The 26,094-nt window shown below is 32.4% G+C and overlaps 1 protein-coding gene across 2 annotated transcripts in view; it reads left to right on the forward strand.

The window, feature by feature from the left end:
• LOC114940102 (uncharacterized) overlaps positions 1–26,094 on the forward strand; it is a 102,595-nt gene that overhangs the window by 48,000 nt on the left and 28,501 nt on the right. The window contains exon 1 of one of the 2 annotated variants that reach the window (XM_029314610.2): positions 22,507–23,246. The exons of the other annotated variant lie outside the window; for it this stretch is intronic. Coding sequence (XP_029170443.1) covers positions 23,240–23,246 — 7 coding nt within the window. The 5' untranslated portion in view covers positions 22,507–23,239. Of the gene's footprint in view, positions 1–22,506; positions 23,247–26,094 lie in introns of those variants that run through there. 2 annotated transcript variants of the gene reach the window in all.

The following is a 26,094-nucleotide window of genomic DNA, read 5'->3' on the forward strand; positions in this document are numbered from 1 at the left end:
ACAAGTGTAACGACAATCGCTTCTCGTCGTTCATTGAAGAGAAACGTGCCTCCTGTCAGGAGTGACAAGTTTTGCGACTTCATTCATTGGCCAAAAACGAGGGGAAGGTCTTCTACAAGCTCATTCATGCCCTTTGGTACCTTAAGGCGCCATAAACGGAAGCACGAGCCGGTTTCCGTCTACCCTCTTCATTCAACCCTGAGGCAATAACGGGTTACTTCTCACCCTTTCAATTACTCCGCCACGAAAAAAAAACTAGTCTGTAATTTCACTCGTCGTCGTCATCAGGTACCCCTTTTATTGGCTTTCTAATTGCGTTAGCGTGAAGCGAGCCTAAGCGTGATTAAAAAGACAGTAGATTAAAGTATTTTGACGAAATTACTTTATCACGTATTAATTTATTACTATTTACTCGCAAAAACATTCCTAACCGAACTGACTGAAAATACATTTTTTATACAATTAAAATATAATATATAAAAATTATTCATCGTTATATAGACTGTTTGTACGGATTATTACATTTTTTTTTTTTTTTTTAAGAAAGAACACTTTCTACTAACAAATTTTTTTTTGACAAAGATGTGATAAACCGAAATATGTGTTCTTATAAAATTGTGAAATACAAATAAGCATCAATATTTTCTTTGACTACAAATAAATCGAATCGATGGTGTTTGTATTCGCGCTGTAATAATGGTCATTAATAATGAGTATATTAATTGTTAACTGTAATTTCGACTCTCAAAAGCAATTGATATCTGCATAAAACCAATGATAAAGAACTGAATATCGTTTATAACGATACTAACAGCTTATAAATCACGTTTATCTTTATCGGTAAGTACTTAGATGAGAAAGATAGTAGTAAAACTTTAATTGAGAGACCGACTTAATAGCAGAATAAATTATTTTATTCCCCTAAATTTCATAGTTAAAATTTCTCGCAATGATGCAATGATTGACTCGACATCATCAAAAAATATGTATATGATTTCAAACTATTACTTAACGAATTCAATCAATTTTCGAATAAATTGATGCGCGCGATATAATAAAATTAATATATAATTAGAAAATATGACTTATAAAAATATTAGAAAGATGAATTAGAGTGATACAATTTACATAAATAATTTATCATAAATGTTGCATTCTCCCGTTAATTTTGAAGTCAAAGTGATTTTGCAAACTTAATTTCGTCGTTACTCGAATTTATTTGAACTTTGGATTCCTTTAAGCCGATGTTACCTTGGGTAACTCTTGTGCTAAAAAAATTGCCGTGAAATTGAGATAGCTTCGGAATGAAGCTTCACGTAGACGCGTGCGTTTTTTTTCGTGCGTGCGTACGGTAGATCACAATCTGTTGGTAACGGAAAAGGAAAACCCCTCATTAGAGGCAAAACTCAAGCCCAAGAGAGTGGTAGCGTCTCATTAACGAACCCTCTATCGAAACCGCACGAGGACGGAGTGTCTGATCGCGCTTGGAAAAGAAGTTCAATGGTCAGGTGCAACTTTGAAGCGCATATGTGCAGCTGGCAGTCGTTACCCTTCTCTCTCACTCCCTGTGCTTTCCTCTTTGAGAAGGAATTCGAGCTTTTTCTCGCTTTCTCATGCAAAAAAATAATTTAGTTTATTGGATATTCTTTCTGAGCAGTTTTCAGAAAATTTCTATATCTCTGAGTAAGCCGTGTCTAAATGTGTGATTCGCACACGCACCAAACAGTTATAGATGAATATAAATATAAATATAAAATACATTTATAAATATTAAATAATTAATGAGTAATTAATTTCGCCATTGCCATGTCTGATAAGAGAGCAGTATTGCATAATATATATATATATGTGTGTGTGTGTGTGTGTGCATTTTAGATCTTAAATTTAAAAAATCCAAGTTTGGGGGTGACTTATAATCCAAACATATAACCAAAACACGCCGTACAATGAAATAAATCAATATATTTCTTAATTATTTATGTAAATTGCTTGTTGGTTTAATTAGATTTTTATCTCAGAAACATACGTGCCCACGCGTGTGTGCTCACTAATATCCTTAACATTCCGATCAATAAAACACGTAAGTAAAGACGTGAGTCAGAAAAAATCTGAAGAAAAGAGAGACTTTCTCACTCGCGTAACGAGTTACGTTTTCCAAGAGACCACGAATCTGGGACCTAATTTCGTTTCTGATGATGACGACGACGCGGCGCGGTTTTATCCAGAGCGAATTGGCCGGACAGACGTGGCTTTAATCGCCGGTGAAATCATTTAAGTAGACGTCCGTGAAACACGGTTCCGCGTTTTCGGCCGGCATAATGGTGCCGAAATGGCAAATGATACCTGGTGTGGTCCCCATATACGTTGTATCTCTCGGGCACTCGGGGACTCCCATCGGCTCCGGTCTCCGATCGTACCTGCCATCGGCGCGATTGCACACCGTTATAACACTCCGACGGCGTGGCACGCCGGCCAATTTCCATAATTTCAACCGTGTGTCTCGCGTACTCTCTCACTTGGCCGAGAGAAGCCCGGACTCGCACATACGCAATCGCGAAAGCTGACCCAAGATATAATAATTTCGCTTCTTACGTACATTGTGTGCCTGCATGTATACAGGGTGTCCGGTAACTAACGGATCAATGATTAAGGGCGGATTCTCTGGCCAATTTGGAGACGATTTTTTCTTAGCAAAAATGTTGAGAAGTCAATAATTTTCGAGTTATAAGCGATTGAAAAAAATGGGTTTTTTGAAAACTAAGCGTTTTGGAGTTAAAAGTCTAACATAATTACATTCTTCAGTTAATTTCAAGTAGAGTTTACTATAATAAAATTTTAATTTGAAGCTTAGTTATAAAGATACATAATGACAAATATTGGAAAGTTGTAAAAAATGATAACCTTTTTCGACATTTTCGCTGAGGAAAAATCGTTCCCAAATTGACCAAAGAATTTATTTGTAATCGTTGGTCCGTTAGTTACCGGACACCCTGTATATATATGCATCGTGCACACACGCGCGCGATGCAATGTCGGCGAGCAAAACGAATGGCTGATAAGAAAAACATATCATCAAAGATTATATACACACACACACACACACACACATACATATACACTTATATGCATTAATTCCGGCAAAATCAATTTTTTTCTATTTATGCTATAGATATAGAATCGTAAAAAAAGTATATATTAGACTAGATTTCTTTAATCCTCCGCTGGTCCATATCAAAAATATTTTATAAAACTTATGTAATAATAGAAACAAATATTTCATGTGTACATTGTGCAAAAATATCAAAAAATTAATTCTTTTAGTTTTTTATTATCATATACTAAAATAGAATTTTTTAAGAGAGAAAAATATATAATTCAAATCCATTATAAAATTTTATTCTGCGATGTGTGTAAAAAAAATTTTACTACAAATTGACCCAGCTGTGCTAATATTATACTATTATTTGAGGGTTAATGTGAGAAGTAGATAATATTTATGCGCATATAAAAATATTGTAATATATAATTACTTATAATTAACCTACGAATCCGAAGAAATGTGAATTGGCAAAAGGTATCATTTTATGCGTACTTTTAAGCACGTAAATTTTTCTTTCGATCTACAACCGTTTCAACATGGAAGCAAGATAATGTTGTTATCGAGATGTCTCCATTTAATATTGCGCAGATGTCACGTTAAAAGCGGCGACGCGAACACGATTTGCATAGCAAGATCGTTCTTTCGATCGCTGTCCTTTCACTTTTCGCTGATTTACGTTCAAATAAAGCGAATGTCATACTGGATAATATTGTAACGGCTGAGTATTACGCTATCTGTATAAATAGTATACAGCAGGTGCTGTTGAAGAAATGATAAACGATAATCTTACGTACATGTAATAATACATATAATATTAAATAATATTATAATTGTGTTTGCGTGCCCATTGCAATAAAATCAATTAGTCTGATAATTGTTTTACTCACATCAGAATATATAAATAATTGGGTCAAATTTAAGAAAAATTTTTCATTTAGACAAAAAAAAGTTAAAATAAAATTAAAATACTTAAAGCTTGTATATAATGTAATAAGGTGTTTTATCTTTAATCTTACAAAAAAGCATTTTTGGACATTAAAATGCCAAAAATTTTGTAGTTATACAATTTATATAATTACACCAGTTTTCGTTATTTTATTATTATAACATTAACTGCATTATATATAAGCATAATTATGTTGAGAAAAATTTTGAAAATTTTGAAATTAGTACATATTTTTACACAGAGAGAAATTATCAAAATTAATATCAAAATTAATAAATATTGTAAACTGTTTTTCACATGTTCATCTTTAATTCTGACAGCGTCACTAAAGCTTCATCGAAATGGATAAGCGGAGATGATTCGATTTTGCTGTTTGAATTATTACACTTGTAATGCAACGCGCGCATTTCCTTTAATCCGCGTGCTCATTAACTGATGCAACCCAGAAAAGATTGCGTCCAATTAAAACGCGTCTGAAACTTTTTTGCGATAATGCAAGCCGCGTTCGATAAAGCCAAGCTCATGAAAGTTATACGCTGATAAAAAATTGATCTTTTTATATTTATGATTATTGTCGTACATTGTAAAGAGTATAAGTTTTAAAGCAACTTGTATGTTATATATCTCAGTTTGCGCAGCATAAATTCTTAATTAAGAAATGATAAATCGAGTTCCTTCCTTTTTAGCAAAATCTTTTTTTTTCTTTTATTGTTATTCTAGTAAAATAAAAAAAATTCTTCAATAAAAATTCAATTAATATATAATTCGATAAATTAAATTAATATCAGAAATTAAAATCTCTGTCTGTCGAAATTCTTCTTGAATTAAGGTCGTCTTGTAAATGAAGAATACGTGGTTGAAAGACTATCTGGTAAATCTGAAACGCGTTCGTATATGTGTGCATGTAACGTATTGCTGGCTACATGCATATGCATATTGCATGGAAGTTGTGAGATAACCGCCACCCACGATGCGGCAAGAAAGAGAGGTAGAGAAAGCATAATCGAATCGTTAATATCATTTTCTGAGTGGTACCGGCGGACCCCTGTATTTATACCGGCATCTTCTCAATTTCTTTCTCCCAGCCTATGAAATGCCTTATCTTTATTCTGTTCATATTTATTCGCTTCAGTATGTGTGATTGGGTCTGATTTTATCCCATCCTGTTATTTAGCCACAAAATTCTCATTACATAAAAAATAAAAATTAATTTTAAAAATATTTTTTCTTCGAAAAACACAACTCTTCTTATTTTCTTATATGAATATAAATCCTGTTATTTAGCCACAAAATTCTCATTACATAAAAAATGAAAATTAATTTTAAAAATATTTTTTCTTCGAAAAACACAACTCTTCTTATTTTCTTATATGAATATAATAACATACTATATTGTTACATTAATAAAACGAATATTTTATGTGTGACGTACTTAAAACAGATATATATATATATATATATATATATAAAATTTTATATATTTTAATTAACTCTTACAAATTTTTTTTAATTCACATGTCTGTTTATATATATTCTTTCTCTTTCTCTCTCTCTCTCTTATATCTAAATTAATTTTATAATAGCATTAGATTATAAAAATTTACGTATTACAAAAATGCTGAAAACTATTTTTCTCTATTTTGCTCTAAAATCGCAGCCAATACGTACGTATACCTATGTGAATCAAAGTACGACATATGGCAATGTTAATTAAAAATTAAATCGAATGCATAGTCAAATGAAATGAGGTTCCATGCCAGCCATTCTGTTTCCTCATTTGTATCTTTTTCATCGTTCCAGCAGGTTATACGATTATCCCAATTCCCCGATCGAGAGTGGTTGTGGCTCATCAGCCTCTTTCAATTAGGGCATTAAAAACCATCGGACGCATCACATCGGTTTGTCGCGCGCGCGCGTGTGTGTGTGTGTGTGTGTGTGTGTGTGTGTGTGTGTGTGTGTGTGTGTGTGTGTGTGTGTGTGTATGGCAACTGATTAACCGCTCCAGATCAGCGAAGCGGATCGTCCAGCGCAAATATACAGTAGTATGTCACTTCGACAATGATAAGTGACGTTCTTAAAAAGTAGCACAAAAAAAGAAATATGTATAGTTTCGAAAATGAATTTTGAAAAATCACGGTTGTGTGTATGTAAAACGGTAGATTAAGATAATTAAAATTTATAATAATTATCTACACATACATACATATAATATTTTTCTCTCTCCTCTATTGTATCTTACATCTTCAGGATTTTCTTTAAATATTTCTTTAAATGTGTGAAATTTAGTCAAATTATTAGTAAAGCAATATCTAAAATCTGATACTGATAAAATTATAAAAAATTCTTACTTTGTATATCTCTGAATTTGTAACACGTATCTTAATTCTTAATATTATTGTTTTGGCAAATTTTAAATTAATTTCTCAAAAAATCGATGAGGAAATATCGAATAAACTTATAATTTTTACAAATTAAAATCAAACTAATTTTGAACATAAACAAATTTTTTTCATGTATTGCGTGCATTTCGTTATGCTTTTCCCTCTTTCTCGCACATTATATCCTACCGGTATATCGGTTAAAATCGGCTGATTCGACCGTTATGTGGACAGGCTCGCGCTATAAGTAGGAGTGCACACGACGACACAAAACACCCATGTGTTTTCAGGGTTTGCGGGCTCCTCTGCTTGCCAGATGACACCGAGTAACCACTCTAGATCTACCACGGTTCCTCGAGCACAGCGTGCGCAGACAAACACCACACACACAGACAAACTCACATACGCGAAGGGCGGTCCGAAAAAAGGGCACCTTATGTGCACCCTCGCTGGGCGTCGTGTGCCAGTCGCGTGCCTCTGATGGGCATTCCGGGATTCATTCTTCCGGGATTTTCCCGATTACATCCTAGCCGCTATTATCCACGATCAAGTTTAGACGTATACCACTTAACTTCAACCCTATACAATATAAATAAGATATATTTCAAAAATTACCAGTCTCTCTTCTCTTTCATTTATAATGATTGTCTTTCAATAAATAAAAAAAACTAAAATGGTTGCAAAATAAAATGGTAACACATTTTTTATTTCTTTTTTAGTTCATAGATATAAAATTCTTAGCTTTATACGTGACAAGAACTTGACTCTCAATTTAGAGATAGCAATTTAAATTAACAAAAGAAATTAATTTCTCATTAATTTTAATTTTGAAAAGCCTTTTCTGATTTTCGTGACAAATGCTTTCACCAATTAGAACGTCGTGATATTTCAAGCTAACGGCATGAGCGTTTCATTCCTGCGAATCTGATGTTGATGCATTAATTTATCACGGATATGTCACACTAGATTATAAAAGCGAAACGGAAATATATGAAAAAGAAAGAGAGAGGAATAAAAATTAATATTGCAAAAAAAAAAAAACGTAAAACATTAATTATCAATTACACGCGTCAACAGGTAGACACCACAAGCAATTTTCCTTTCTGATCCGCCGGCAGCACACGCTCGTAAATACGAGACAAGATTCGTGTACTTGCGTACACGCATAAGAGTGTTTCATGCGGCCCGAATATCTCTCGTGTCATTGCTTTATTAAATGGCAATTACTGTATCTCCGTGCATTGGGAGAGCGGTCTGAGTGAGGACAGATCTTTTTCACTTCTCGTCCACTCTCGCTCCGTTTTTTTCGCGCGATGGATTCGTTTATTCCACGTCAGAAAATCATCTGTCTTACTATCTTCCTTACTGTATAATTGTACACGTGTATAAATAATGCTATAGGCTACACATCGCGCAAAATTTTGCACAATTTTAAAGAGATGATGAAAATTATCGGAGCAATCAAACAATACCATATTCTACACGATTTTTTCAAACAATCTATTAATCTATAATATATTGTAATTAAAATTTTTCTGGATAAACGAGATAATGTGTATCGAGTTTCCATTGATAAAATTTATCTATTTTTTTAATAACTTTACAATAATTTTAATATCTAAAATATATATAAGAATTAAGAAAAATAGTTGCGTTTCTCAATTATTTCAAAAATTAATTTTATTGTTAGGAAAAATCATTATCGTTTTGATTGATTTAACGAATGCAGATGTAGGATATCGACTAGACACAGGTGCAAATGTTAAGAGTAGACACACGGTTTACGACGAGGCACAAATCATCTCGATACGTCGCGCACATATTATTGTTCCTCGAGACTGGCATTTTTAGCGGCAATAAAACTGTGCTAAGCCATCAGTGAACAAATATAAAGATAATATCGTATTTTAGTGACTGGCCGTAAAGTGATGACATATATGTATAGAGTACTCCGCCAAATAGGCGAAAGTGTAATACTGGGATCGCGATAATTATTCCTTTATAACTCTTGCGTGTGTCTTCGAGAGATACATACATACGTGTGCACGTAATTCAAATTAATATTTAAATAAAATTAATGCTGATATGTTAAAAGCTATCGTCCTTCGTATTCACATTTTACTTTGTTTTTTTTTATTTTTGTCATCTGTTAATATATAATACTTTAAATTACGTAATAATATATTTAATATATAATTACATAATAATTTACATAATAAATTGCATTTATATTTATGTGTTATAAGATGGATTTTAAGCTTTTTAGGCTTATTTTGGTCTTTCAATCTCAAAGTTATTTTATATGATAAATTTCTCATTATAAACGTTAAATCAAAATAGATTGTAATCAATGCAATCGAGCGCAAAGTATTAGCACATTATTAACATATTCTGAGTGACAAGTTAGATGATACTAAACTCAAGCGATTAATTTCTTAATCTAGGAACAACCTTTGTCTAAAGTTTCTAAAATACATACATATAGGGGCCGGCGCAACCAACGTTCACAGTTGGCTTCTTGAATCATGATGCTTCGTTTAATCACCCTGCAGGAGATGAACGACCACCATACACGCCTCTATCTACGGCAGTTTTTGAACCGGGGGTAACACCTGGTCACGACTTTTAACCGGCTTTCGTCGCCGGTGTAAGTGGTTTTAACTCGATAGACGTTAAGTATATTCTCTTGCGATTAAACGACATACGCTACGCGAAGGAAAAATACGTTTCTAATTTATATTAGAAAACTCATTAAAAATAGCTTCTTGCAAAAGACGCTTTTTTTGTCAGAGACAATAGCAATCATTTAAAACCATCATGTTTCATATGAAAACAGACAATCGTCTTTTTTTTAATTTTTTGGAGCATCGTTTTCAAAGCAACTTATTATTTTTGAAATAGATAATATCATATTCTATTACGTTATAGATGTGATATAATTAAATAAACATCGAAAGCATCGATTAGCTATTAAGCTAATAGTTGAAGTGTCAAAACTGACGTTGCAAGCAAAGCATTAATAGGTACTTCGAATCAAATTTTAAAATATTTTGTTACGACATAATTAGAGTTTTTCTCTCTCCGGCTACTAGAGAGACATTAACTCATCTTCACACGTAGTGATATAATTAAATAAACATCGAATGTATCGATATCAAGTAGCTAATAATTGAAATGTCAAAACTGACGTTTCAAGCAAAGCATTAATACATACTTCAAATCGAATTTTTGGATGTTTTGTTGTAACATAATTAGAGACTTTCTTTCTCTAGCTACTAGAGAAACATTAACTCGCCTTCACACGTACACGACTTTTTCTCGTTTTCTGTTCGTTTTATTTAATCGCCATTCTCCGTGAAGCGTGTGCGGGCGTATATGACCGTTGGCATAAGCAGCTGCTCTTTCACTTCGCACACGTACACGTGCGTGTATAAATCGCCGTGTGACGTAAAAAAACGATATACATATATAGAGACTGTAAAAAATCGGTTTATCGAAATTTTAACCGTCATCCTAACAGTTCTTCATCTTCACAATTCCAAGTGACAATTTATTACACAAAAATTACAAGTACCATATCAGACCTTTTCTGTATAGAATGGAACTATACGAGTCTCTAGAATTATTTATTTAAAGATCAAATTAGAATAGAAATCAAAAGTTAATATATCAGATGAATTAATTAAACCATTGAAAATGTTCTCCTAAAAATTATATATATACATATATGCACTCATACAGTCACTTTATATATAAGCTGGAGAACGTGTTACGCAAACCTGCCTGAATTGCCTTGAATAATGCATGTTGCATCGTAAAGCGAGGATCTTCATACAAGAATGCCATTGTTGTCGAATTCAATAAGCGTTCGTTAGAATCTCTAACATTTTTTCATATATTTCATTTTAATTATCGTGACATTTATACAGCTACTGTTAACGTAATTAATTATTCAAATTATTATTGTAATAAATAGTCAAATGGTTAACATAATGATTAGTCAAATTATTATCCAATCTAATCATAATAATTTATAATACAGGAATTCCAAATTTGCGAATACTATTTAAAAAATCATGATTTTTTTGTCGATAAAGAAATTGGACAAACATTATTTAATTTGAAAATAAAAATTAAAGAAAAACAGTTACAAAATATATTTTCTTCAAGTTACATAATATCCGTCATACAATAATTAAAATTATAATATGCATACTTATATCTATAGCTGTATACGTATGCAATTTACGTTACTTTTATGTATGATTATACATATAATTTCTAACGCGATAAAAACGCATTGGCTTTTTAAAGATATTTTAGATACAGTACTTTTGGTACAAATTGTATATTCAATATCAAATTAGTATAATAAATTCAAATCAACGAGAAATAATTTATGCAGGGGATACCTCAGGCACCAAGAAAAATAAAATAAAGATATTCTGCTAGGTAATAAAAAATATAATATGTATGAAGAAAAACAAACTATGTGCACTTGAGAAAACAAACACAGAGAAGCATAAAAAAATAGAGAAAATCAAAGAAAGAAAAAATAAAACAAAGTAAGTAGAAACAGTACATGTATTCTATGAAATAAAAAATGAGACAAAAAATGAAGAATGCAAAGTTATAATTGTCATAAGAAAAAAAAATAAGATACATATAAGATACATTTAAGAAAAACAGATAAAGTAGCAGTAGCAATAGAAAGAACAGAAGATGCAAAATTGGAGTAAATGTATATTGGAGCAGAGCGTATTTGTGCTTATGATAGAAATAAAAAGGGGCAAAAAAAAAGATAGAAAAAAATATATGAGAAAAATAGAGATGGAGAGAAACGAAGCGCGGGAGTAAGAGATTCAAAGAGAGAACGAGACACGGAATAAACGAGAGGCGCGTGCTCTCCGTGAGAAATGTGGCGCGTGCCGGCGTGCGCCCGAGTCACGTGCTCATCAAGCATTGGCGTAATGACCATCTATTCTGATATGCACCTAAGATTTCCTACCAAAACAATTTATATAAACAAGGTCATAATAATAGTATAAAAAATTAATAATGAGTTAATATTTTTTTATCATTTTCTTTTTATCAAAAATAATATCTTTGCATAATTACAACAAAATTAATTTATGTATTTTATGTTAAATACCTCAAGAAAATTTTTTTACATAAACTGTATATAGTGTTTTTTATAATATAATAATTTTTCTTATAAATGTTCTATAAGCACATCCTTATTAAATTTTTTTTCTTCAATATAATATTATTTTCTCTTTTATAACATATTTTTAATATATGTTAAAAGAAAGTAAGCACATGTTGCAAATAAATTTTAAAAGTAACTTCTTCAAGAGCTGCTTTAGAAACACACATTTTTTGAGAGCAAAAAGTTGCTTGATGCGATTGAATTTTTTATAATTTATATATCGTTGCCCAAGAAAGTAAAAATTATTGACTGTACGCCAATGATGGATCCGCTTACATTTTTTTTGTACCGGGGAAAGGGAAGTCGGTTGTGCCCGCGCGCGAACGCGTGTCGGGTACCCGTTCCGGTTGGTGCATCCTTAGGTGCATCCTTCGTGCACGCGTCTTTGACCGAGCGTGACTGGTGGATTTTAGTAACATATCCAAAAAAGAGAGAGAGAGAGCAGCTCAAATTTATTATTTTTTTTTTTTTAGGATAAGATTGATCAGATCAATCTTGTTACACGTCCGTTTTCAAACTCTGTAATTAATAAAGTAATCTTTTTTCATTAACTTGCTTATCTAGAGTCTCACTTTAATATAAAACTGCGATATGATAGTGTGCTGCATTTAATTAATTATGTATCAGACAACTTAGCTTGACATGTTTATAATCTTATATATATGAATTAATCAGAGAAAATTTTACGTGATTTACGTTTTAAGTGGTAATGATCTCTCTCTCTCTCACTCTCTCTTTTCCTCTCTTTAAAAGAAAACTTTATTTAAATTCAATTCTATTCTGTAGACTTTAAAATAGAGAGGAAGATAGTAGCAATCAAAGATTAAAATATATGAAAAATATACGAAAAACTATGTGTATGTTGAAAAACAAAAAAATTAAAATAATTCTATCTAATATAAGTTTGTATATTAACATAAAATTACATCTGCTGTTGCTCTTTCCTCGATCAATAATAAAAAATTAAAACAAACTGAAATGCATAACTGCATAATGAAGTATAGTACTTATTTTGATTTTGATAAATGCTTTTTTTACCGCAATTCTTTGAGCATTAGCAAAAGATGCGCAGGTGGTTAGCTCCCGCTGCCCGAGAGGCTTCATGCGCGAATAAAAGATTACAAATTCAAATGAGGAAGGGAGACATTTCGTGCAACGAATGCAATTCGCCCACCTCTGCGAAACGTTCATGTTCGAGATATAGCTTATGTTGGAGTTGTTATTTATAATCACCATTAAATCTTGTATTTAAATGAATATAAATCTTTTATCAGACAATTCGGAGTTATAATGTTCTCCTTTATATCAATCCGACAAATAATACATGATCGTTCGATTATGAGACAAAGATTGAAATGGATGTACATATAACAAGGAATTAAAATTAATCGTGCAAAACTATGTACATATTTTATATTTATATATACATTTTAATAAAAACGAAATAGTGTATATAAATAATATTATAAATAATAGCAGTCAATTTTCATGTGCGACACGATTATATTTTCTCTCCAAGAACTTCTCGTAGAGTAAACCTTTTATAGTACAGAAAAATTTTATTCAGAGAAATAATTTGCCTAAAAGATAACAAATTAGCGTCATTTAAATATACAGGATTTAATAGCGATTATAAATAATAAATAATAATACAATAAACTGTATGTTTCGGATATAAAACGTTCGTTTCACGGAGATGGACGAATTGCATTTATTATTATAAACTATATTGTATATCCTACACAATTTTACGAATTGCACTAAGAATCACATTTTCAGACAACCATCACAATTATTTCTTGCGATTTAATGCTAAAAGTTGAGTTTTCAAATCGACCTAACATCGGCACGCGTGATTGACAGACGCAATCATATAGCTGCATATAAATCGCACGCATAACTCAAAGGAGAGCGTACGTTAATAACCGGAAGTGGGGGAAAAAGTGAAACCTGCTTCTCGCGCGTCCGTATATTTTGCATCGCGCGCTGCATCTCTTTGTCGGGAAGAGTTTGTCAGAGGTACACGTGAAATCTGCAGCAAGCTTTGCGCGTGTATACAAACGTGTAGAGACACGCGACAAGTTGCGCGACGAGTTTGGATTGACTTAAGTCCTGGAAGTTAACGGGAATCGACGATGTGACCGGATTTGCAACATGTTATCTTCATGGGTTCCCGACATGTCAGCGTTCTCCTTACTCAACCCACCTCAAGATCTTCCCGTTCGCGCATCCTCATAATTATTCGTACTGGTTAATTATTGCTTTACCGCGCCCCCGCTTCACTCTTAAATCTCCCACTGGTTTTATGCGACGATTTAACTTACACCTGCTACACGGTCGAAAATGCCTCCTCCATCCTGGTTTATAGTAAATATGATATATAACGGCGAGAGATAAGACGGGAATGTAATTTGTGCCGCGACATCGGGAAGCTTCGCTCCCGATGCAGATAAGACCTGAGGTTCGGTAGCAATATCTTCCATTCGGCTGAAACTGGTCATTATGAACGATTATATTCTTTGCTTTGTAAATTAATGTGTCGGAAAAAGCAGTGAGAGAGAGAGAGAGATCAATTTATTTGTGATTTCAACACCGCAACTATGTTATTTGACAACTTGGAAATTGTATCTCAGAAATTTAATCGCATATTAAATCTTTCAGATTTTTAATTATTAAATTCATTATTAAATTCTGCAGAAATTTACAAAGCTAGACGTGAATATAGAAATAATTTTTCTGTAGAATTTAATAATTAATTTAACAATATACATATAACAATGATTTGAAAGAAATTCAATATTATTAAATTTCTGAAATACTTTCTATAGAAATGAATTTTATATACATTTACATTAATATATATTCATATTACATATGGATTAATAAAAACAACATTGCAGTTTTATAATATTATTTATATATGCATTATTATAAAATTGCAATATTAAATTATTAATACAGTAACATAATTATAGAATTATAAAATTGTTGTGTTGCCTGTATTTCTGATTATAAAAAAAATATTGAAGAAACTTTTAAACATATTTATACATTTTTCAAACTATGATTATTCCACGATTGAAATCCTTTCACGGATTTCATACATCGCTCGTTATTTCCATGTTTAGAAGGCCTTGTCATAGAAAAATTGACAATTTCTATTAAAAGTGCAATTGCACCAAAGTTTGGCACAGATCAAATTAAATTAATGAGAAACTGAAAAAAATGAATTTGACGAATATACGTTCATTTCATATGATCGATAATTAATTCGCACTTGTTAATTATTTCTCTTACTACTACTTGGTATTCTCTTTCCCACCCTCGCCAACGTCATTCGGGTTTATTAGCCATTCCCGCTTGCACCTGCAACGGGAGTTTCGTTCCAGAGCGATCCAACGGATCGTGACGAGAGATTAAGGGCTACGACCCGAGACAAATCTCGATCGTACGCTGTGCCGCAAAGGTTTATTACAGGGTGCCGCTACGTTAACGAGTGGCAGTCATCATCGGAATTGCGCTCCGCTTTGTTGTTTGTCGCTCTTTTTTTCCAACTGCATTTTCGAGGCTTGCGATAAAATTAATAATCTACCGCTAATAAACTTCTGATAAACGTGTGCCGGAAACAAGACGAATTATTTAATTCGACCCCTAACGACATAGTTATATAGATATATGAGAATTTCTAATGACAATAATAAAAAGGAAAAAAAATATTGCTTGTAATTTGATCTTAAAATATTTTGTGTTATATATTTTTTAAACATATGAATATTATATATATTTTTGGAAAAAATATATAATATATTTTTAAATAATTTACAATTTTTGACGTAAAAAAGATGAGATAAATTTTAACCGAATAATCCAATTTGTGCAAAGTAATTTTTTGGTAACTTTTTGGAAACCAAGCCACAAATACATAAAATTGACCACATGCGAGACGAACAATTGGAGCATGCTTTTCCCTCTGTCAGAGATATCTCATCTCAGGAGAGAGGAAAGAAGTGACGCTTCTCTTGACAGATTTCCGGTCACACAAGTCCGAGAAACGAGGGCATCCGGAATTGGCACGATAGCTTGAATCGTTTCGGACCGCCTCGGCAATGCAATGGGTAAAATTGCGAAACTTCCCGTGAGTTGCGAAAGCGATGGCGGAATCGCATCGCTCTGATCCGTTGCAGCCAAGGTGATGCATAAAGAAGAATGCATCACGCATCGGCCGCAAGTACTGCACACTTACGCGCAACAAAGAATACCCTCGTACGATTGGAAAAGACTGTCCTGTACACTCCGATCTAAGATCGTTTAAGTATTGTGTCTCATCTACTAATATTTTACATTTTTAATAAATAGAAACCGTTTGAGAAAAAAATAGAAACAGATTTTTATGAGAAAAATTTAAAGATTTTGCGCGAATATATAATTGTAAATAATTTTTAGATAAAAAATCAAGTGCTTTCTTAAAAATTCAGAGATATGACAATGAATAAGAATTTAATTCAAAGTTTAAAAATCTGAAGCTGCTGCTTTAATTAATCTCCTTTTAATTAATTAATATATCATAAATAAACACATTTATATATATATTTGTAAGTTTATATAAAATAAATAAATGACCAATATTATATATTTTTTGATCTAGATTTAAATTTTTATAAAAAGATAAACAACATTCTTATCTTCAGAATCATATAAGAGTCAAATAATTTTGCGTGGTGACTTGTGTTTTGTCAAAATAAACGTCACATACCAATTATAGACAATATTATATATATAAAGATGGATAGATTTAAAAACTCCATTATAATATTTATCTATTACGACGATATTTACTTTTTCAATTCACTGTACCCGTAAAAAGAATCGCGTGCAATTTTGCCCTCTTTCGCTTCGATTTCGGTCGAGGTTTTCGAGGAGAGAGATTTCAGGCATCCTCATCGACCGATATGGCGGGAAAGTCTGTGGCGTGAACGTTCATTCATGCTTCCGCGTCGGCTTACAAAGCGAAGTGTCGTATCGAAACGGTTAACACATAACGGACGTGTTACTTCTATTTTATTCTTTTTCGAAGAACGATTATTACTCTTTGAAGTAGGCGTCTCCCGAAATTTCCCGCGGCTCGTCTTGACATCACTTTCCGCCGCCTTGCCGATACCTTCCATCGGGGAACGCCTTCTTCCTTCCGAACTTCGTCCTCAGTAGTTATCAAAATAAGAACTTCGCGATAACGGGATGGAGAGATCGTGTGAACAAAAATTTCCTGAATAACCGTTATCTGTCTGCCTAACGTCAATGTGCATGATATTCGCTATTTCAATATAGCCTTTCATTCTTCATCAATGTGCTTTTTTATTTATATCTCAAATTTATTTTCAACATCTTAATAATTAGCACAACTATTTATCTGTCGAGATAATAATATAATTATGTCAACAGATCTTTGCAAGTTTTGTTTAGTTATTTTTTTAACATATCGTTGTATATTTTTATAATTTACTTTTTTTATTAAAAAATATGCAAGTTTTCTGCATCTTGTAAACTTTTTTATATTACACAATTCTTCTATTACAAAATATTCAATAAATAAAATATCAAAAATTATTACTATATTTATATTTAAAAAGTAGTAGGTATATTTTATACAATGGGTAGAAAAAAATAACTTAGTACGTTATTTGAAAACTACACTGTTGTCTTGTTTCTTCTGTATGTGTTAGCCTGTCTGCATATAACCGCAAACAGATCTCTCCTGTTCTCTTTTCGTGACGGACATAAAATCGATTTTTTCTCTTGCAAAGAAAAGTGAAGCTTTTGTATCGCTACAGAATTTTGCGAAACTTTTATATAATATTTTTCTTTTTTTCATGGCACTTTCTTCAAATTAAATATTAATAATTGTAAATAAATCTTAATAATTATCTTTATAAATTGTTACATAAATTATAAAATAAGAAATTTTTTTTAAAAGAAAAAAAAATTCTATTTATATTTTAGGGAAGTTTAGCAATTTATAAAAAATATATTTTTATAAATTATTGAAAATTTTCCAATATATAAATCATGTTTTTTTTATTTTATTTTATCTAATATAATATTTATTTTTATTAGATAAAATTCGTATTCCTTCTCAAGAATAAAAATTATTATTTTTTATAACTTAGCGTACACTTTATTTTAATTGTGCTATGACTAAATTAACATTGCTTCTTTCCTACCCGCATTTTCAATATTCGTATTCATTTACGTAAATACTAGAAAGTTTGAAAGTAGGAAACCTCTTTTCTTATATGATACCTATAAAACAATTACGATTCCCCAACATTGTAATTACAATAATATTATTTGTAATTGCTTTTCTGTTTTGAGAGAACGCAGTGTATTTGGCACACAATGTTAATTTCTGTAAATTTATATTAATATTATTTCAATTCCCGAGAAACCATAAATTGTATACACCAAATTAAGTCATATCCGAATACAAGCGAGGACGCAGATTATAATTGCGGATTGTATTTAGTTTATTGCGACTCATTTTGAAAGGTAACTCCGTAACGTCAATGTCCTTGCAGATGCGATATCAGAACCGATCGCGATTTCTCATATAAGCAAATAATTAGGATGTCCAAGAAGGACTTTATTTAGCACCAGACATTTCCATTTGCGATAGCTATGACGTAGTGATTACAACAATAATTATTAATAGTAAGTTACTTATGCAAGTTTTTTTTCTTTATACACTGATGGAAACACTTGTTTCACACCAATGTGAGCTTAAAATAACTTCAACAACAGAGTATGATAAAATTGTATCGTTAACATCTGCAAATTGGGATTGAGATGAGAATTCAATTGCACCACCAGTGCTTGCTTTAATCAACACAAATTATTATATTTCTTACTACTTGATAAGTGTAGTTTAAATGTCATGGCTCTTTCTGCAGCTTAATAGAAATGAGAGTGTACTTACTAATCAAATGTTTAGTAAGCCAATATACCATACAAGAAAACAAGAGAGAAAGAAACAAAGATTCAAGAAAAAATCATTATGTTCAAGCAAATCAAATGTTATATATGTATATAAATGTTTTTATATAGAATTTCCATAAAATATATAAAATTTGAAAAAATTATTATATTAATTATTATTATCTAATATAATTATTCTTTTCATTATACATTAATTCGATATATTTGCTTTTTAAAACCCATCATGATTTATGCATTACGTGGAAAAAATATGCTTAGTTCTTACTGAGCAAATTTATTACGATATCCTCAATATACAATTTATTTAAGGACTAACTAATTTAAGACCGTTTAATCTCGATGCAGTTCTCGCGCTGCATTTGAATGCAGATGATAATTCCAAGAAAAGCGGAGAATGAAGCGAAGAAAATGATAGAGGAAGAGTAATAAAAGATGAAGAGGTAAGGCGAGGGAAATATGCGCTCGTATTGTGTTCGCACAGCTGTTTACCCAGTTTTCTAACAGTAGCGCATTGCGATGCTATTTTCGTCTGCATTATATATCGATACGCACGTGTATTCATTGCGCGTCACGGATGGCTCGAGACGTAAGAGAAGAACACAATGATGGAAATAAATGCTTCTCTTCGATCGTGATCTATGCGACGATTCACGTCATAAACGAACTAGCCTTGCATTTGCATGAGACGAGATGCGGCATACGACAACACGATCGCGACAAATGTTTAATTGTTAAATCGAAACGCACTTTACGGCTGCTTTTGTTCTCACGATTAAAAGATTAATCTCAAAATTTATACATTTTTCATTTATGCAAATTTTTAATGCTAATCTTTTAACTAATATGTTATACATATTTATTGCTAAATATTTGTATATATTTGACGCTCTAAAAAATTATTGCAATATGTTTTGATTTGACAATTAAACCAACCGCATCGAATTATAACAAATCATAACTTAGAGTTAAATTTATTATTAATTAGCATGTTATACTTCAAGCTTGAATTTTATATTACGTATGTATGTATTATTATCACAAATTACCGAGGGTTATCTGTCCGCTAATAACGGAACGAAGGTAATGATAACACTTAATTGATGGGTAATGAACCTTTGCGCAATTGAGGACTCAATTATTGATTAACCGCACTTATTCGAAAGCCACCGCAAACTAATTGCAAACATTATTTCTGCAAGATATGCAATACATTAATCGCTGACAATATGTCGGGCAAATGTAGATAACATTTATCACGCGAAAATGTTATATACGAAATGCAAATATGCTGTACCTTGAAAAGACAGAAATTTTTATTTATCTTTTTAGAATAATATTGAGGCAAAAAACTTGTTTCTAAATAAAATACTCTTCATTGTCTAAAAGTTTTTAAATGGAATACTCTTCATTGAAAGTGTCAAATTATATTGAAGGCTATTCTTAAGAGGATACAATTTAAAGCTTATCAAACTTTAACTCGATATGAGCACAAGAAAAGATCGTGAATATTGTGAATATTTTAAATTGCAAAAATAATTAGTCTACTTTTCGAAACCATTGTATTTTTCCGAGTAAAATTGCGTTCGAAGAATAGCGCCGCGACAATTATAGAACGTTTTGCTTCATTGTCGAGATAGGGTAATTACAATATTTTGGGTTTTTTTTCGTTCTCGATCATTAGACTTAATGATCGAGTCTACTAATTTTTCGTTTCTGCGATATCGCATATCACATGTGCGAATTATCTACTTTTGGTGACGTAGATACTCTTATAGCAATTATTATACATATATCATTGTCAAGTATATCGTTTAAAGTTTTTAAGTTTTTGCTTAAAATATTATATTTGCATTATATGTATATCATATTAACATTATAAAAGATGCTTAGTTGCGATCTGAAAATTGGTTCACACATTATACGAGTACACATGATAAAAATGTATGTGATATTCAAACTTATTCTCTTCTCTCGCTTCTATACGATCTATCTCATGATATGATATACTATATTAAAATTTATGTAAAATATTTTGATCACGATTTTTAATGCAATATCTGATTTGAGAATCGCGTTTAGCTATTGCATAAAATAAGCATGTACAAGACTTAGGGCGTCATTAATTGACGAGTGATACACAATCTTGACCTAGATCCGGCGGTTTCGAGTTGGCAGCTGTCACGGTAACTTTTCAGCACATCGCGATATATTTAATCCCAAGGTTGTCACACATTGGCAGTGCCCCTCTTCTCATCTAGATAGATTCAAGCAACGCCATACTACTCGCCTCTCTCCTAGGAAAGCAGCCAATAAAGTGATGCCGACAAACGGCGCCGACGCACTCGGTTTCTCTCCTACTCTGGTTGAGGTAGCTTGCCGAATGAAATCTAACAGAGGATATCTTATGCGCGCGCAACGTTGCTCCGGAGGATGCCTATTGGCGTGATGAAATCGCATCTGCATTCGTGCTCCGACTTAAGATGGACGTTATGCGATGGTACCTTAGATCATGGACCACGCGCTAGCGCTGTCAATATTCGAATACGTCAGATATTTCCAGAGTACCCCGGGAATTGTTTTACGTACTCGGATATTACACGAGCAAACGAGTATTGCATTATTGCGATATAATTGAGCAAGAGAGTATTGAGAACCTATATAGGGGAACCAGTTAAATTACCGAGATTTTCAGTTAATTGAATTTGCTTGACATTGCCCACGTAATGAAATGAAATGAGTGTAAGATGAGATCCAACATGAGATCATTGAAAATTAAATACATTATAATTAAACATCTAGTATACTGTCGAGATTCGGCGGAAATGATAGATTATAGCGATATACATTTAATATAGATGAAATTATTGAACAATTATTTGTTAATCAACTTGGAGTTCAATATTAGATTTAATCGACGGATTGATCGGTATACGCATCTGCCAATCAGATTGCAAATCTCAATTGCTCCTATTTAGGGGTAACATCATTTTGGAGTAATTTAATTTCTTCTATACTTTGTACGTTAATGGCAATTAATTAAATTATTACAGGGCATAAAAAATACGTGACAAAAATATACTGTATAAATATAAGAAAAATATATATTATATAATTTTGACACTTATTAAAAAATATATAATATATATTTTTCTTATATTTATACAATATATTTTTGTCGCGTATTTTTCATGTCCTGTAATAATTAAATTAATTGCGATATATATATATTATAATGTATTTTTAACAAGTGTAAAAAAATATATATAAGCTAAAAGCTCTTGTCAATCAAGAGACACACATATACACCTAAGCTCGAATCTGTCACGTAGTATCGCGGCATAAGCCGAACACACGATGCGGTCGTGGAATTTCAATTGCAAAATAAGCGGGGAGCAATTTAAATTTAAGAACACGCCGCGATACTCCATCGCGTATGCGTAGAGCGTCGCGGAGACCGCTAATTACCCACCCGATGATCTACAGCACGCGTCGCGCGAAATGATGGTGTCATTGCAACGGAAATACGCAAGTATCATCACGTACGTACATAACATTCGTCGCCGCGTTAATTACGTAGTACATCGCTTCCTCCGCGAGGAAGAATTAATCTGCTATTGAAAATTCGTCCCGACACTGATACAAAACGGAACGCTTTTGCATCCCTTCCTGTTCCGCGAGAAGAAAACCGCCCATATATGTTTAGAGCGCATCCCGCGCGATTCTATCGGGCTGAAACTCTGGTGGGGATTTGACACGTATGTCATACATTATCGCTCCTTCGACGAACTATGCGCGATTCTCGAACACGAGAGGGAACGAAGACGCGCGCACATCGTCCTCTTCGTTCCCTACCACAGGAAGCCTCGCGTAGTCGCGCGCCAGCGCCGGTAGGCGTGGTCTCCAGGTAGCACACGAGACCGGTGCGCAGGTGAGAGAAGAGTGAAACCCAGAGTGAGAGACCGAGTAAGGGGAAGCTACGAGCCAGCCACAGCCGACAGGCAACGCACAACGCACGCACGCTCATCCGCAACACGCGAGAGAGACCGTGCGTGCCCTCCTCGGCCACACCGGGGTCAGTCGGGGTCCTGCTCTTACTCAGGATACTCCGAGAGAGGAAAAAGCTCTGACAGCCGCAGCTACCTTGGAAATCCTAGTCGCTGCTCCCGTTTAACCATATATACGCGGTTGCTCCGATCGTCCGCGAAAAGCAACAAGAGGTCGACTTTGAAGCATCTTTGACGTTTCGAGATTTCAAGTCTTCGAGATTGCGATCGGAGAGGAAAGGCATCCGAGTGATGGTTTACGTTCGCCACGATCGACCTTGATGAACCACGTGGAACGCTCCTGGAAGGAGACTCGGCGAACGGGACCTGTTTCGAGATCGTCCGAGAGAACATTTCCGCGGTTTTTTTTTTCTTTTCGAGCCGCACGCGTGTTTCCGCGACCGGTATCTGTGCGATAAACGACGTGTGTCGTTTGGAAGTTTGACGTTTGCTGGAGAGATTTGTGTGATATACACGGACACGTATAGTGCCGGGAATTGATATAGTGCACGATTCTCCATATGAACCGCAGAGAATTTTAGCGCAACCTTCTTGCCACGACACCTGAACGTGATGTGTGGTGAGTATCAAATTTTAATTCGTACGTCGGATAATATACAGCAGATATTTGGTTGATTAAAATCGTCTAATTAGTTCAAACTGATGCAATGACACATGACACATTGATTGACTTGCTGACAATGAGATACACACTTTGGCAATTAGAATAATCTTAGGCGCATATGACATTTCTCGCGCGTACAACATTGGTTTTATTTATATTGATTCCATTATATGTCACATAGATAATATATTGTAAATTGTGATCAAGTATAATAAAAGGAAATTGTAAAATTTATATACAATTGCATAGGCATAAAAAACAATATTAAATTTTTGGCAATAATGTATATATAAAGTAACATTTCACACATGACATTAATCTTTTCTTTTACGATTTGCAATTTTATAGAAATTTCACATATACAGAATTTTCAAATAGAAAAAGTTGGACTGTTTGTCAAAAATTTACTTAGAATGTTGACCAATTCAATCTCATATCTTGCTAATCAATTATTAAAACAAAAAACGTGATTATAATAATGAATTTATATTTATATATATTTGTACGAAATAAATATCATCGATATCATAAGAGTATAATATATGCATGCTATTAATCATTAATACTTTTTTTTGTTCAAAGTGATATGAATGTGATTATTGACATTATATCATGACAGGACGCTGATTTAAAGTTAAAGAGTTATTAACTTTTCGCGTAACTTTCCACGACGTCAATCGCAACTCTTATCAGAAGTAATCACTTGTGTTTTTTTTCACTGATCTGCACCTGATTTTTTTTACCATGTATGTATTAAGTATTACAATTATATCCGTGCAAATTTTTCTTTTCTTTGTCAATATTTAAATTGATTATTTTTGTATTTAAAGTTTTCAATAATGCAAAGTACGCGCGTAAACAAATATATTTACAATAAATTTATTGCATTTTTACGACAAGGCAATAGTACTTCTTAATTAACAATTGTTAATAGAGAAAGCCATTTGAAATCCATTTCGAGTTTTGGCTTCGTATTACCATATTTATTTAATGAATAAGAATTGATTTATCGCATTTGTTTATACGAGAAATTTTCAGTTATAAAATATTAATGCTATATCAGGTATCGTTTGTACATTTTATAGTCGAATGTTTCATGAATGATTTATGTCCAATATTAAGAAACATCAAGATCACTCGTATTTTCGTCGAGACATATTTTTGCCGCTAAATCACATCTATGTGTATATCGTTTTCGTGTTTAATAAAAGATTCGTGTATTCTTTCATAAAAAATACACCGATTGTATATATTTGCGCATTCTAACGAGCGACTTGGATTCTCGATTTTTGTATTTTTGTATGTGTTTAGAAAGCAAATGCCGCGATTCTATATAATTTCAGATACGAATGCTAGTTGACTCATTCAACAGACTTTTAAAAACACGGCACTAAACAACTTCTCTTTCCGAAGAACGAAACGTTCTTATTTTGTATCCTTGCAATTTCATTCGCCAGAGCTCGCATTTTTCTTTAATCCATATAAACTATTGAGGTTTTGATATTTTTATAAATAAAAATGATTTAGAAAATATTATTATTGATTTCAAATGGCTTTAATACCGAATATTTGATATATATATAGGTATCGCATATTCTGTACACCCACAAAGAAATAGAGAGAGAGATGAGAGACACTCTTAAAAATAAATTTACTTCACTACTATTTCTAGTCTCAGATCTAATGTTATATTAAAATTAGATGCAAGTAATGTTTATGGAAACCACAAACATTAATTTAAATAAATGAAAGATTTTTGCAATGTGCGTATATATTATTGTAATCACGAAGCAAATACTACGGATAAGCCGCACAGCGATAACCAAAGTACGGTATTAGAATAACTGTATTTTAAACACATAATTGAATGCAAATGTTACTGTTAAAAACACGTGTAAATTTCCAAAACATTACATTGAACTTTGCCTTGTTACATAAAGTACCATGACTTAGCATACACGCAGTTACTTGCAGATTTAAAAATATATAAAATATTAATATAATTTACTATCGCAGGAAATCAATAGTTTGTTAATTATGTTAAATTCAAAATCAGAATTTTAAAAGATTCTTTATGTTGAATATTTCTAAATTTATATATTGTGTGTGTATTCAGATTTTTAGATTGTAAATAATTTATTTAAAACTGTAGAATGTATAACATCAATATTCAAGTTATTTAATCTTTTTATTAAATGCAAACTTTATGGTCATTTACCGTATCTTTCTTAACAGAAACATATGGATAGACCTTTTTAATTTACATTTTTAATGAATTCATTAAATTCATGTACATTGGATTATCATTATAATATCAATCGTATCATACTACGGTATCGAAGAACGCATGCTTAAAATTTGAATTTATTAACCTTGAAATGAAAAATTAGATGTTTATATCTCTGTTCAAAGATGCAGCGACAACACTCGTATAACTTATTGTTAGCAGATAAAAATCCGTCTTAAAGAGTCTCGGGGTAAGAACATCTGACACTTGTTCATACAGCTCTCTTAATCGAGGCTCCGCGTAAATATTCATGATTATTTTTCGAGATTTCATACGAGTTGCTGCGATGGGAGATCTTTCGTAATTAACGAGCAAATAGGGTTGGCCTCTCAGGTGAAGCTTAAAATATCAGTTTATCATTAATTAATCAATTGATTTGATCAGCAGACATATTCTCATAGTCTACTACTACTACTTATGGACTTGATGAAACGATACGCATATTTACTATTATTGTGTAGAAATTTATAAAAAAAACATTTAAAAAGAGAAAGATCAAAGATCAAAGTCGAAATG

The sequence above is a fragment of the Nylanderia fulva genome, unplaced genomic scaffold, assembly GCF_048542155.1.
Source record: "Nylanderia fulva isolate GAGA-0341 unplaced genomic scaffold, ASM4854215v1 Scaffold49, whole genome shotgun sequence".
Taxonomy (NCBI): Eukaryota; Metazoa; Arthropoda; class Insecta; order Hymenoptera; family Formicidae; genus Nylanderia; species Nylanderia fulva.